The 15,378-nt window shown below is 57.9% G+C and overlaps 1 protein-coding gene across 1 annotated transcript in view; it reads right to left on the reverse strand.

Moving 5' to 3' along the window:
* Nucleotides 1-1,513: 1,513 nt before the first annotated feature.
* The window catches only part of CHST15 (carbohydrate sulfotransferase 15), a 79,298-nt gene continuing 65,433 nt past the window's right edge, over nt 1,514-15,378 (reverse strand). Inside the window, exons 6-8 of the mRNA XM_043597797.1 lie at nt 11,528-11,684; nt 3,563-3,710; nt 1,514-1,973 (exon numbers count right to left, since the gene is read on the reverse strand). Coding sequence (XP_043453732.1) covers nt 1,783-1,973; nt 3,563-3,710; nt 11,528-11,684 — 496 coding nt within the window. The 3' untranslated portion in view covers nt 1,514-1,782. The remainder of the gene's footprint in view (nt 1,974-3,562; nt 3,711-11,527; nt 11,685-15,378) is intronic.

Genomic DNA, 15,378 nt, shown 5'->3' on the forward strand with positions numbered 1-15,378 from the left:
GTAGGAAAAATCCTGTGTTGTAATTATGGCTGGAGTGGAACAGCAAAACACGTACTGAAGACGACAAGGTAATTGGCAGGGAAATTAATCCACGGAAGGGCCGCGTCCAGAGCAGGGGCGCCTCATCAGCGACACAACAGGAAGGGAACCCACTCAGAGAACGGACCCATGCACGCGCACACATCACCCCCCACGGCGAATAAATACACACACACACACACGCTGAAAGTGAGATCTCCCCGCAGCTCCCTTGTGCTCCGGCCAGACTCCCTGCCGGCCGCTGCTCCGAGCGCCGCGCCGGCCGGCCGTGAGAGATGGGGGCGGGGGGTTGCTGTCCCAGAAAGCGGGTCTTCAGCAGCAGAAACAGCTCGGCCGTAAGGCCCTCCCCGCGCCTCCCGGAGGGCTGTGCCTCCCACCTCTGATGGCAGAGAGGTGACGGCTCCGGGGCTGGAGAGCTGAGCAGATCCTCACGTCTGCGCGTGATGGCCGGGCACCTGCACGTTTGCGCTTTCTGACTCTGGTGTAGGGGACCCTGCCCGGAAGGTTCTGGTTCACCTTGCAAACACTCCGGTGCGAAGCTTCCCCGAGTTCGCACCCGGGGCTCCAGCCCCCTCTTCAGTCTCTCCCCATCACCTCCGAGAAACGACGAGACCGGGAGGCCATCCGTTGGTGGGCCAAGCGGTCGAGCGGCCTGGAAAGTCCCATGAAGAATCGCAGCACACCCACGTGTGGCTCGCTGTTTCTGCCTCGGGACACACGTGTCTTGTAGTTTGCGGAAACGGGGAGGGCCTCTGGCCCCACGTGGCGGAGAGTGTGGGCAAGGAGCTGATTCCAGGGGGCGGGCAGAGCGACGGGGCCCTTCTGTGGCCACAGCTAGAAGTTCACACACCCTCCGGGTCTGACGACCTCGTGTGCGTGAGGGTCCAGGACACCTAGATTTCCCAGAGAGTTCAATTCCTTGAAGTTGCTCGGTGTGGCATTAAAGCAGAAATTTCCCTTCTAATTATAAGCTGAGTTTGTATCCCGATTATAAACTGCATGAGCTCTTGAGAAGCCCTCGAAAGTGGCAGAAAAGGAGCTACGGCTGGTGAAATGCAGGAATGGTTCGTCGGAAACATTCGTGTTCTGGTGAAACATAAGAAACACCAGGACAGGATGGGAGGGGTCCGAGATGAATGTGCTTGGGCTTCTTGTTCTCTTTCGTAAAAGTGAAGTTAACAAGGTTCAGATCTGAAGAGAAGAAAGGGCGGACCTCGGAGTAAAAGAGAAAAAAGGAAAGCGTCTGTCTCCACGCTCTGCCCAAATGAAGGTATCGGCCCGACCGGTGTTTCAGGACCGAACGGAAGTGTAACTCAGACAGTGTCGCGGCGTGACCTCTAGCGTGATGGCGCGACCTCCGGCGTGGCGACGTGACCTCCAGTGCGCTCACTCGGATCCCACACTGTCAGCCCCCAGCCGCGCTTCCTTCCCGCCCCCCCACAGCCCGCCTGGTGCCCCCCGCCCCACCCCCACCCCCGCCTGGACCCCGCGGCCCGGCCACTGTGCCGCAGGAGGGAACGGTTCCCAGGTGGAGGTTCCAATGGCCCGGGATGGCGGAGCCCTGTGAAGGGTCAGTTGCCAGGTTGTTTCACACCACAAACGGTTATACTAAACAGGTGCCTAGGGAGGGGAAGAAGAATCATCTGGGGGTTTTCTCCACGCTGTTGAGGAAGAGGGCCCCGCCCCGCAAAGAGAGATTTTTAAATCACGGTAACAGTGGAAACCGCAGGGGGACCCCGACCCTCAGGTCTTCTTCCAGGCGAACGCCTCGTCGGCGAGCACCTGGGCCAGCCTGGCGTTGAAGGGCCCGTAGAAGTCCTGCAGGATCTTTTGGGTGACCGGCCACATGGGGCCCAGGTTCCGGTCCTCGGGACGTCGCGCGTTGGACGCGGGGCTCTTTGTCATCAGGGTCTCTTGTTTCTCACCTAGGGGTCCTGGAACACAAAGAAAAGACTGTGAAGCAGGAGGCGCGGCAGGAAGGAGCTTCGCAAAACTCCCAGCCGTGCTTTGTGTTGGGCCAGGAGTTCCCCTCCCCTCAAGAGCGCTCGGCCCTCTGGCCAGACCCGTCCTGGTCCTGGAGTTGCTGAGGACGGAAAGTGGCAGCGTGCCATCGCGAAGGAGCAGGTGCCGTCCGGCCTGGGGCTGGACACCTGCCCGCAGAAGTGCAGCTGCGGCTCTGGGAGGCAGCCTCCCCTGAGCCTCACCTCCTCCCGGTCTCAGTGCCAAATACCCACAAAGGGCTGGCTCCCGTGGCCGTCAGCCTGTGTCCGTGGATAACTGTGCGAGCTGCCGGGCACAGTCCACGTGCTTAGATTTTCCTACTAACCAGCCTGCTGGAGTCCTGCCAGTGTCATTTCTGCTTCAGGCTGCTGATGCAAAGGGCCTGTGGCTGGGCCATATTTCACCCTGTGTGTTGTTGTGCCGTATCGCGGCCGTGGGGGTGGTGGGGCAGGAAGGCCACCTGTGCCCAGAGACCCTGTAAGCTGAACCTCCACCTGCAGCAAGATCAGCGGGGAGAGGCCCGGGAACAAGCCAGCCACCTCTATCCCCTGCCCCCTGGACGGTTAGTCCCTCACTGGCTTAACCGACCGGATCACCGCTCAGGCCACTTTGTGCCAGGCCCTCGGGATCGGGCCAAAGTCCTGAGCCCTTACACAGAAAAACCATATTCCGCTGTCGCTGGGGTGTGTGCAGCAGAAGGAACAGAACTGGCCTCACTGTCCATCTCAGAGACTAAAGTCAAGCTCACCAACACAGCAGAGTCTACGAGGGACCCACTCCAAGAAAAATGGTTCTAGGCCTTCAGAGGAAAAAGCAATCACACTCCCTGCTACCACTATGACGAAAGGGTTCTGAGGCCAGTGGAGGGTAAACAGACTTTAAGGAATATGCCATCAACAGAATGCCCGGGCCAGATCATTAGATGGGGCTGCGGGAGGGCTTGAGCTCTGGCAGTCCTTGGGTGCCCATCCACGTGGGCAGCCCTCTGTGCCCAGAGACCCACCCCTACAAGCCATCGCCCTGGCCACCGGCAGTGGACTCTCCTAGAGGAAGGTGGCCACGTGGCCCTGACTCCAGGGGCCCCCAAAACCTGAGGGCATGCCATGACCCGTCCGCTCCCTCCTCCGAGCCTGTGGCCTCTGCAAGACCGTTCCAGCCATGCTCGGACATGTCGCCCAGCCCAAAGACTCAGCTCGCAGACGGCTCCTTCCATGACCCTTTCCACCATTCCTCCTGGGACCCCGGCGGCACGTATACGAACCAACCGTCACTCTGCCAGGGACTCGGCTACCAGTGGCTTCCTCCTCTTCTCTTCCTCTGCTGGGCTGGAACCTCCCAGATGAGGGACCCCCTCCCCCCACCCCGGCACCAGGCCCCGCGCCTGAAAAGCACGTACCGAACCAGCCGCCCGGCCCGGCCCCGCCCGGTGCGCAGAGTCTGTCTGCGACTCAGCGAGCACCGCGGACAGCCAGTGTCCACGGAGCTCATGCCTGCTCCCGCGCCACCAGCGTGACATTCATACCGAGGTTGAGGAACTGGAAGACCCTGTGCATGGTGTACTTGACGTTGGAGGCGTGGTCTTCCAGGCGAAGGACGAGGAACTGTTCTTTATTAAACACGGTGAGCCAGTCCAGAAGGTACACAGCATACAGACCGACCTGGAGCCTCACCTAGAACCAAGGCAGAAGGCGGGCATCACTTCGGGAGTAATTTCCCTAACGCTTTTCCAAACGTACGAGGCCTGAGTACAAACCAGCACCAAGAGTTACCCGAGCAAACAACTGCCTTCAAAGGAAGGATTTTATTATTATTTTTTTTAATGTTTATTTGTTTTTGAGAGACAGAACGTGAGCAGGGGTGGGACGGGTGGGGGGTGGGGGAGAGACACGGAATCCGAAGCAGGCTCCAGGCTCCGAGCTGTCGGCACAGAGCCCAACACGGGGCTCGAACCCACCACCCGTGAGATCGTGACCCGAGCCGAAGTCGGACGCTCAACCGACTGAGCTACCCAGGCGCCCCTATTTTTTAATTTTTTTAAACATTTATTCATTTTGGAGAGACAGGGACAGCGTGCAAGCAGGGGAGGGGCAGAGAGAGAGGGAGACACAATCTGAAGCAGCCTCCAGGCTCCAAGCTGTCAGCACAGAGCCCGATGCGGGGCTCGAACTCACGAACCACAAGATCATGACCTGAGGCTGAAGTCAGACGCTTCACGGACTGAGCCACCCAGGCGCCCCCAAAGGATGGATTTTAAACGCCATGCTTTCTTGAGTCTTCAGGAAGCGTTCTGAGCTCCTCACACAGAAGATTCCTACTTAAGGTCACAGTTAATTCTCACGACAACCCTGGAGGTGGCTCCGCGACACGTTCCACAGTGGAGACTCAGGTGAAGGAAGAGGTTAAGACCGTACCCGTGACCAGCGCCAACGTTCTTTGCACGATACCCTGGCTGTTTCTGCTCCTACACCCAGCACACGACAGCCACGAAAACCACGTTCAACACCCCAGAAACAAGCCAGGTGAGTGAACCGCCCCGTGCCTGGTGCCACCTGGGCGTCCGTGACCAGGGGGCCATGTGTACCTCCAAAGAAAGCAGTGTCACGCACAGCCACTCCTTCCCACCTCCACGCCCGGGGTGACGTCCTCCCGCAAGCTTGCGCGGTGAAGAATTCACCTTACCCAAAGGAAGTCTGGCCTCTGGCCTCGGCTCCTGGGAGATGACCTCTAGGCCACCTGGGATGTCCTGCCTGATAAGTGGCTTGGCTGGCCTGGGGCATCTGGCCACCGGAGAGTAAACAGTGAGACTGACTGACAGGGGATCGGTCTGGCCTGCAGCAGGGACTGGACGGTAAAGGCCAGCCAGGCGGATGGCATGTGACTGAGTCCCAGTAAATACTCCAGACACCACAGGCTCGGGTGGGCGTCCCCGGATGGCAGTGCTGTGTGTGGCCACATGTGTTCCTTCCCTGGGTGGGAGTGGGGGCGGGGGCGGTTCAGTGGGTGTCCCTTCTCTGCTGGAAGCACGGTCTTCAGTGAGTCCTGCGATTCCTTCCGGGGAGCTACTGAACCCCAAAGTGGTTTGGGGGACCCCCTGCCTTACAAACATGTCAGAAATGAGAGTGGCCGTGGGACGTTCCCTCTGACTTCACAGCTGCTGCTCAGCTCTTCAAAGCTTCAGGAAAACACCAGAGCTCTCCCCTTCCGCCCGCAGCCCCTTTCTCCTGGGCCCCCCGTCCTCCCCCAAGTCCTGGGGACCCTGCCCCATTTCCGGTCTGCCGCTCTGCCTCTGCGACCTTCCCACGTTTCCACCTGCTGCCTCTGCCTAGCTCCACGCCAGCCCCTCCGGTCAGGCCCAGTTGTCACAGCCTCCTAACCGGTGTTCCCGTCTGGTCTCCGAGCACCCACCCCTGGCCCGTCACCAGCGCGAGCTGCCCCACCTGCTGGCCTGGCCCCTCCGGCCCCGCTCCCAGCCTGCCTGCCGTTGGTCTGGCTTGCGCTCGGCCCCCACGCGCCCCCTCCCAGCCTCAGCGGCTCAGCTGCGTAGACAGACGCTCTCCCTTCAGGGTCCCTCTCTCCCTCCCAGCCCGACCCGGGCCTCCTCCAGCCTGCCGGGCTCCGGTGCTCCTCGGGCGACGTGCCGGACACGGTGGTGGCAGGGCGGTGAAACGTTTGACAAAATACGTACAGAAGCCGACTAGTCTCATCTCTTGCTAGTCTTTTCCCACTTCCTTCTTTTTCAAATCAGGCAGGAGGATGCGGAGGAAGATAAACAGTGAGAAGCGATAAGCGGTCTCCAGAATTCATTAGCTGCCTCCTGTCCCCCCGGGGTTGTTGCTGCCTCACGCACCGGCCCGTAAAGAAGACCCCCCGAGCTGGGCCAAAGCCGGAAAGAGAACAAGTACGTGCCAACCTCAGAAATCACGCGTGCGGCACCCCTAACACAGGCAGACCGTAACGAGCGTGCCTTCTGGAGTCATGGGCCTCACAGAGCAGGTCAAGTCTCTGTCGGGCTCGCTGGCCGGCCCCTCCCAGGGAGGGCCAGCCTCCCGAGGGTGATCTTCCGGAGAACCTGCCTGTGCAGCTTGAGAACTTTCTAGAAGGACAGAAGCTGGTGTTTGTGGTGGGGATGGGGGATGATACAGCAGCCGGAACGCATTCCTGACCTGGCCACAGGTGACAGACTATTTCTCCGAAAGCCTGTCGGCTCCCTCCTTGGGCAGAGCCCCCCAGCACAAAGACCCGCGGGCTGAGGCCTCCTGCAGCGGGCCTTCCTTCGCGGGCAGGGACGGTCCTGGCGGGGTGCGGGGGGCGGCGGCAGGGCAGGGAACAAACCCCGTGGGGCTCTGCAGGCCACAGGAGGCGAGGAGGCTCCCCTGAACGCCTCCCCTTCTGGCCAGCCCTGGTCCCCCTTCTTCCTCCCCCTCCCTCCCTCCCTCCCCCCTCACCACTCCAGGAAAGCTCCGGTCACCCTCAGCGACGCCTCCCGGTGCACGCAGCCATCATTACCACAACTGTGCGCCATCGACACAAACCAAGACGGGCCCACTTGGAACGGTTTTTCTTCACCTTTCCCGGCAGAGGCCGGAGGATCCAAACGGCACGAAGATAAAAAGGGCATTTAGGGGAAGTGTCTGATAGATGTAAAATTGCAAGACAGCAGAGCCAAGACAAGCCTTTGAGGTTATCTGCCGCGGCCAACTCTTGCTGGAAAAGTGGAAGCCCAGGGAGGGGTGGGGGCCTGCCCGGGGCCAGCTGGGAGCACCCAGCGGCACCCGGAGCTGACACCGGGTCCCCGCCACTGGGGCTTCTCCTGCCACGCAGGGAAAGAGCCCAGGAGGGGTGGGTGCGGGGCTCTTTCCAGACAGGCTCCACGCCGAGCCTCTTGGTTCCCGATTAGGGGTTTAGGTGAGACACCCTACACAGCCTACCCGGCATCCGCTAGTCTCAAAAACTCCCCATTCATTCATTCATTCATTCTGCAAACAGTCGAGTGCATGCTACATGCAGATACCCCCCTAGGCAATGGAGATGTGTTGCTATGTAACAGCCGTGGCCCCCGGCCTCACGGAGCCTGGAACCTCTTGGGGGGCCCGGAGCCGAGCTGCTGAAGAAACAACCCGCAACCACCAGTTGTGATCCATGCTGCAGGGAAACAACTGGGGTGGAGAAAGAAAACAGAGGTCAGTAAGACCCAGAGGATGAGAAACCCTGCAGCATCCAGGGGAAGCACGTTCCAGGGAAAGGGGCTGGAACCGGTCTCTCCAATCCGCCTGGAAGGTGCTAGACAGACTGATGGGCCCACCCCCCCCCCCTCAGCTGCTGTCTTCTGTGGGCCGGGGCTGAGCCTGAGGGTCCCACTGCTGGCAAGATCCCCGCGGATGCTGACGCTGTCGGAACCCTGCTTTGGGAACCCCTGATCCGAGGCGAGAGGCTGGCCGGAGGACCTAACAGGAGAGAGTGTGGCTGCAGAGAGCAGTGACAGAGAGGGGGCGGCTGGGAGGAGGTGGAGAAGGAGGCGGGGACCGGCTGGTGCGCTCCAATGCTGCTGGAAGGCAGGGGATGTCTTAGGAAGGGTAGCACCAGGGTCCGCCGATGCTTGAAAAAGCTCTCCCTCCCTGCGCCGTGGCTGAGCTGGGACTCACAGCTGGAGGGAGATTTGCGTCCCTCACCCCAGAATTGAAGGTTCGTGCCCAAGAGGAGGGTTTCCAACTGCTCCTCACTGCCCGGCTCTTCCTGGTGAGCAAGGGGCTGAAGGGTCACGGCCAGTCTGCCGTCTGTGACGCCCCCCACCCCGTCCTGTCGACCGATCCTGCCCCTGGACACCTCTCTCTGACCTAAGGTGTGGGCTCAGCCACCCCCTCGCCATCCTCAGCGAAACGCGAGATGGAATGAAAAAGCCAGTTCAGACCTGTGCTCTTAGGAGCTAGCCAGGGAAAGGAGGGAATGCCATGAGTCCGAAAGGCCACCGGACCTGGGATGAACCCGAGGCCTGTTACCCGCTCTGTGTCTCTGGGTGTGAGCGCCCATGTCTGTGAGCCTCGGTGTCCTCACCTGTAAAATGGACATGGATTTCAGGGACGACAGGACACGAAGAGCTCAAGACTGTGCCTGGCGCAGAATCAGCGGCGAACAAAGCTCGGGTCCCATCGTCCCTCTCTCACTGGCAAAGGCTCGTGACCAGGAAGAATTTCCAGCACACCCCAAAGTGGAGGCCCGTGACGACTCCTGCGTACGGATCACCCGGTGTCTACCGTGTTTCAGTGCTCCCCGCTGGAGGCCAACAGGGCAGCGGAGGGGAGGGCACCCCTTTCTTGCCTGTGGGACAAAGTGGCTGTGGAAATCTCGCCTCCTAGAAACCTATTCAGAGGCAGGTGAGACCTGCATCCGGCCAGCTCTGTCCCCGTGGCCCTGACTGTGCCGAGGCGCTGGCCCGGCGAGCTCTGGGTGGTACACGGGCCCCGGGTTCAGACTGCACGTGTACATCAGACACTCACTCTTCTGGGACAGAAACACGACGTGAAGCCACTGAAATGCCACTGAAATAAGCCGTACCCTCACAGTCAGGGGCTCTGCCCGGCCCTGCCTCGCCCTGCCCTTCCAAATCCAGTCAGCTTGGGGCGCTCCCTTGTAGAAGTCCCCCAAAGCAAAGCCCTCACCTATCCCTCCCTTTCGGAGCACCTGCCACATAACCTCTTGAAGAGAGAACTCAGTAGTAACACGGCCTGGAAGAGGACGGTTCCAGCACCTTCTCTGAACCACACCAGCTGGACGCATCACCTCAACTCTCCCTGTTCTGCCTCCCGCCCCCTCCCTGTCCCTTCCAGGTCACCCCATGGCCGTGCTGCTTCCAGCACTGAGCACGGTGCCGAGCACAGAGTCGGCACCCACTGTATGCCCTTGGAGACGAATCAAGTCTCAGCTGTGAATGAGGCCAGTCCCCAAACCACGCCACACCTAGGAAGTTTCAAGAAACGTCTCCAGGTAGTGGCTCTTCTCTCCTGCAGGCCCCGCACAGATGACCCTCACGGTCATGAGCAATCATACTAAAAAGCAACAGCTAAGAACCAGAGCCATTTGAAGCAAATGCTGCACTCGGCCTGCCGGCCAGCAAACACGTGGCTTCCCCATCATCCCACCGCTTGATCCGATCCAGTCCAACCCCTGTCCACGTCCTTTCCACTAGTCCTCCTAATTGTTTCTAGAAACTTCCACCGTCTCCTACCCTGACTCAGCCCCTTACAGTCTCAGTAACTGGGCGCCACACATCGGGCATCTTTCTGAAACACAGATTTGCTACGACGGTTAAACCCTCCCTGGGGACCCATGTCAGGCCAGACTCCCAAGGCTCACACCCCCCTCTTACCATCGCCCCACCACCCACACAACCATGTGCTGCGCCCAGCTGTAGCAAACGCTCTCCGTGCTTAACTCTTCGGCCTCTGCCCGAGCTGCTCCCTGCACCTGGACAGATCACCACCTCCACGTCCCCAGCCCGTCATCCTTCAGGCCTCGGCACAAACACTGCATTTCCTAGACGTTCCCCTGGTGCCTTGTGTTCAGGTGGCCTCTGCTGGGAGCCAGGGCTCCTGCCCCAGCCGCTAGGTCACTCTCCCTGCCAGGACTGGGACTGCCCGGGGGCACAAGGACCAGGCCTGTCCTGTCACGGCTGCCCTCCCAGCCCATGTGCCGTGCACAGACACGGTCAAATGACGAATGCATGTGCAGGGAGGCAGAACACGCTGCCCCGAAATATACCACTTTGGCGTGAGGATTATTTTGAGCCCAAGGCAACTGAGAAGAAACACAAACATAAGAAAAGCTCTCCACACTCACCCTATTTGCCTCCAAGCCGTACATAAACTTGTCAGGGTGCCCTTCCTCCCCTCTCCACCAGGACGGACCAAATTAATCACTGGAGACAACCCTAGACCTTTATCAGCCTCAAGACAGCATCAGAGGATGTGACGTAACAAACCTCGATAAAACTAGCCCTTATCAACCATTAGCTCCCCCGTACGTTTACCTGCCTTCCCACGATTTGCTGCCCTAGAAACTCAAAGTCCTCTCGCTTTGTCTGGTCACCTCTCTACAAATGTCCTTTTCTCCTGTCGGGATATTACACAAGCCTGAGTTCTAACCGTCCCTCTGAGCTACTCATCACGCACGGGTGCAACACACATGTTAATAAACTTGTGGTTTTTCTCTCTCTTGTCCATTTGTCTTTGGTCGGTCTAATTCGCAGGGCCCGGACCGGCAACTCTAAGATGGCTGCGGGACAAGGGTTCTTCATTTCTCCCCTACGCACGAAGGAACTATCACTCTGACCCTTACAACAGCCTGGAACGGCAGTCTTATTACCCGATTTGAGGACGAAGCAATGGCGTCTCAGAGAAGCTAAAACAACTGTCCAGAGTCACACAGCTTAGTAAACGCCCCAGCTGGGAAGCGAACCCACCCCTCTGTCTGGCTCCAAAGGCCATTCCTCTAGCCTGTGCCGCTGGGCAGATTCTAGGTTTATCTGTGCCCCTGTCCGCATCTTCTCTGACACACTGAAAACTCCAGCCTCAATCCAACCTGCTGCCTCCGTGCATCCTGCCGGAATCAGGACCCTGCGTTCCAGATACGACGGCCTTGAGAACAAGGAAGAGGGAGGGAAACCTCTTGACCCCGAGCACCCCACGCCCAGGGGGTTCCCAGCCTCCACCTCGAGCACATCGGTCTGTGCCGTCCCACATGCCGCGCTCCGCAGAGCAGTGGTGAACCACACCCCGGGACGGGGGCAGCACCAGCTTCACTGTGTTAGGCTCTCCGGCAGCACCAATCTGCTGAAAAGGCAGACAACCCAGAGTGCTATGCGGTAGAAAGCCACCCCCAGCTGAAGGGTGCTGAATTCACCACCAACAGCTTCTTCTGCATAAAAAAAAAAAAAAAAAAAAAAAAGGCAAGAAATGTACAGCCACATTCCTGAAGGCAAGTAAGAGAAAAGCAAAAGAGAGATCAACGGGAGATAGTTTTCCATTTAGGCCCTGTCGCAGGAACGCTGAAAGTCACCGGTGGGTGATTCGTTAAACCACCAAAACAATCCGCCATCGATCAGGGAACGATGCTTAAGACGATTCGAGAGCTGGGTCCCCGCGTCTGCCAGTCCTAATTGCAGGGTGGGTTTTTGGAGCCTCACTGAATGGCAATCTCCCTAAATGTGCCCTCATTCTCTGCAGGGGGAGGAGAGAGCATTGTAATGGGGAGATGAGCAGGGAAGAGAGCCTGGTGCCAGCTGAAAGGGCCCAGCCTTTCTATACAGTTTTTATGCCCGTGCGTATTTGTTTGTGCACTAGCCAGAGTGCACTGCTCTGAGGCATGGGGAGAGGCATTTGCACATTAAAATGCTTCTCTGCGTTTATATGCTAAAATCCCATCCACCGTGCCACCTGCATAATAACCACCAAGTGGCCTGCTCTGTAAGGGGGCCGGCTTCCAGGATACGCACAGGCATGGCATTGTTGAGGGTGTTGTTGTAGACGCAGGCACGCAGGGAATAATCGAGCATGCAATTCTCAAACAGCTGCAGAGCTTCTGTCACTTTCTCGTGGAAGTCATCAGCAGATTTATTCGAACTTGCAAAGTAGAGATAGTCGGAGTACAACCTGTGAATAAAATAAACGGAGACTTTTACCACCCGGGGACTGTGAAATCACGCGACGCGGGTGACGATGGAAATCGACGTGCAATGACATTACCTCGTCTCGTTCATTAGGACGCTGCCATTTCTCTTGGTTCCCCTGCAGATGAGCCCCGTCCCTACTTCCTCCCACACCTCCCCACCCCTCACCGGGCCACCCACGCTCTCCTGGATTCGGACATGTCTACACTGGCCCCCCGACCAACCACCGGTACTTCTTAAATCCTATCCAGCCACTTCAGCACGCAGCTGTTTTCACTGGAACGGTGAGCTTAGAAACACCAGATTGTGAAAACCGTGCGACGGCGAAGACGGGCCACGAAAATGTTATGCTCCTTCTGGTTTCTCTCTCCTCCATCAGAGGCAACAATAACCAGAACAGCTGTTGCTCCTACAATCTGATAGTTTCTCATGAGATTCCTGGCCCATTCCACAGACGTTCCAAACATTAAAAAACAACAACAACAACAAATTATGAAATGTATCTTTCTAGATTGGTACGGACCTATTTTTTAACACAACATAAAAACACCCCCACATCTGTGTGCAGTCACCCTGTAAACCTGTTCACACGGACCCCACCACATGTATGTGGCCATGTTTTCCTTCGAGAACTGACGGTGTCACTCCTGGACCCAATTTCCCCGGGCTCCCCTAAACCTTCCCAACTGGGCCTCAGCTTGTAGACTTCCACGTCCACCTCTGCACTGCCCAAGTGCGCAGGAATCCTGCCAGGTCGGTTCAGCCAGAATCCCCCGCCCTGCGATATCTGATCACCCTCAATATTTGGTGGGCTCCTGGTCCCCCACCATCTCCCAGGGGATGTCTCATCGCCCCATTGGGCCTTCAGCAGGAATCCTGCTAGGTCGATTTAGCCAGAACTCAGACCGACCTTAGCCCGGTGTGTCCTCTTAGTAATTTCCAACCCACGGACCCCCACTACTCCTTGGCTGGGAGTCCCCACTTTTCCTTGCTGGATCTGGAATTGAGGCCAGTCTTTGTGCCCTACACAAAACCCCACGCAGTGTCCTGACACCCACTGGAGTGGGTCCTGAGTGAAACCTGCCTTACCAGCCTTGACCAAGCTCCAAGATAAGGGTTTGCGTGCTCCTTCCTTTCTCTCTCTCTTCCTCCCTCCCTCCTTCCTTCCTTCCCCTCTCTCTTCCTTCCCTCCTGCCCTCCCTTCCCTCCTTCCCTCCATCCTTTCTTCCCTCCCTCTTTCCTTCCTTCCTTCCGCTTTCTTTCCTCCCTCCCTCCTTCCTTTCTTCCCTCCCTCCTTCCTTTCTTCCCTCCCTCCTTCCTTCCGCTCTCTTCCTTCCTTCCCTCCTGCCCTCCATCCTTTCTTCCCTCCCTCTTTCCTTCCTTCCTTCCTTCCTTCCTTCCTTCCTTCCGCTTTCTTCCCTCCCTCCCTTCTTCCTTCCTTCCCCTCCCTCCTCCTTCCTTCCCCTCTCTCTTCCTTCCTTCCTTCCCTCCCTCCCTCCCTTCCTTCCTCTTTCTGTCTTTCTTTCTTTCAGTAAATCCACTGTGAATATATTTTACCAGACTCTCAGCATTACAGATAGATTTTGTTAAGCAAGGGCTACTTGTTTTCTTACATGAGACAAACAATAAGAAAGGGTGAATTATGACAACAGTATCATGAACACGGCTCTCGCTCAAGCCCTCCCGCCCAGTTTCTCCGGGGGTCCAACCTGTGAGTCCTGCTCCCCAGAGGTGACCTCTCTTACCAGGGGCTGAAAGAGCCTTCCACAAATTTTCTGTGCCCACTCAAGCAGGTAGGGGCATATTTTCTATTTTCACAACCATGGATGGTACCAGAACAGATCCAGTGGAATCCGATCACGTGCCTGTCATCGCGGCACATCGCCCACCTCCCGGCTGGGGGGCGGGGGGCTCTGAGCACCCACGAGCGCAGGGGCGATGGGGGTCTGCACCCTAACATAAACGTCATCCCACTGCCAGCCAGTAACTTTTTTCTTTGCCGCAACTTCTGAGCTGTGAGTTCCCACACCTTTTCCTGCTCTCCGCTTGCAAAGTCTTCATCTTCTTTGGTGTTTCGGAGATCCCTTCTTCATTCCTGCCTGGTGCGTTTCCAACGCCCACCCCCCAAGCGACCTCCCTGCTTCGCCCTTCACTCGCACACCGCCACCCCCTCCCTGCCTGTGGGGAAGCGGGGCTGACACGGGTCGGCCCCCTGGCTCCACCGACTCACGTTCTCTCTCCCGTTAACGCCTTACTTTCCACCCTCCACCCTCTCGGACGTGGCTTCCTCCCTCATTCCAGCAAGGGTGAGGGCGACTCAGTGAATCTGACAAGGACACGTGTCCTGCCAACGCACACCCCCACCCCGCGCCGCGCCCCTGACACCCACACTCAACCACGCCTACCGGCGCGGAAACCACAGGGCCCCCATTGCAGGGGCCAGCCGCAAACGCTCCCCCCCCCGCCCCGGCACCCCTCCCCTCTAACTGCAGTCAAGGTTGGATGCACATGTGTTGACCGCAAGAGCATGGCTTCTCGGGGACCAGCTCTCCTCGGGCACTGGGCACGGTGCCCGTGACACGGCCCGTTAGAATTCATCCACAGCCAGTGTCCACAGAGGACATCTCTGAGAAGTCCTGAGATGACTGGGATCTGCCCACCGATTGCCTGGCGTCTACACACACTCCGGAAAGGGAGAGTTCTGTAGACCTCGGCCTGCTCGCTCCAACTCTCCAGAAGGCCCTGTTTCCAGACTAGTCATTAGAGATGCTCAGGGACTAGTGAGTACATTCTCCCCCAGATCTGTGCCCACCCAAGCACATGTCCCAGGATGACAGTCCCTGCAGGCCAGTCGTAGTATAACCTAGAGGTTGATGGGTAAGTGTCTACATCGGATTTGCATGGACCTCAAAGAGCAGTCGACCTGTACGTGCCAACGCGTTCCCTGTGGCCATGGGTCTGGTGGGGGTGTCCTTCCTGGCTCACACACTTATCAGTCCTGCCGTATCACGGCCCAGCCCAAGAAACCACGTCCGTGAAAAGTAACAGACACCTTTCAAACTCTCATCAAAACCTGTATATGATGGGAAATCTGAATTCCAGAGTTCCTACCACGGACTCCTACAGGACTATCCAAATCCTTTGGTGGAGCGGGAATTCTATCACATAAATTACTGTCTACAAACCCAACCACTGGGTCAAGCTTTCCATACTGAGAATTGATTTTGGGGTAGTACCATTCCTCGTAGACACTTTGGCTCCTAAATAAAACAAGAGTCCAGGGGCGCCCGGGGGGGCTCCGTCGGGTTGAGCGTCCGACTTCGGCTCAGGTCATGATCTCACGGTTCGTGAGTTCAAGCCCCACACTGGGCTCTGTGCTGGCAGCTCAGAGCCGGGAGCCCGCTTTGAATTCTGTGTCTCCCTCTCTCTCTGCTCCTCCCCCGCTCATGATCTGTCTCTCTCTCTCTCTCCTTCAAACAAACAAAACCATTAAAAATAAATAAGAAAAACAAGAGTCCCTACACCGGGCTCAATTTTAAACACAAAGTAACTTCATGAAGAATCTGCTGATTCCACAACAACTCTTTGGAGATCAAGAAGTAATCCCAGGGCATAAACTGGGACCTGTCCGAGGTGCCCACCAGGCCAGCCCAGCCCTGCTACGGGGCGGGGGCGGG

Source organism: Prionailurus bengalensis, chromosome D2 (genome assembly GCF_016509475.1).
Source record: "Prionailurus bengalensis isolate Pbe53 chromosome D2, Fcat_Pben_1.1_paternal_pri, whole genome shotgun sequence".
Classification (NCBI taxonomy): domain Eukaryota; kingdom Metazoa; phylum Chordata; class Mammalia; order Carnivora; family Felidae; genus Prionailurus; species Prionailurus bengalensis.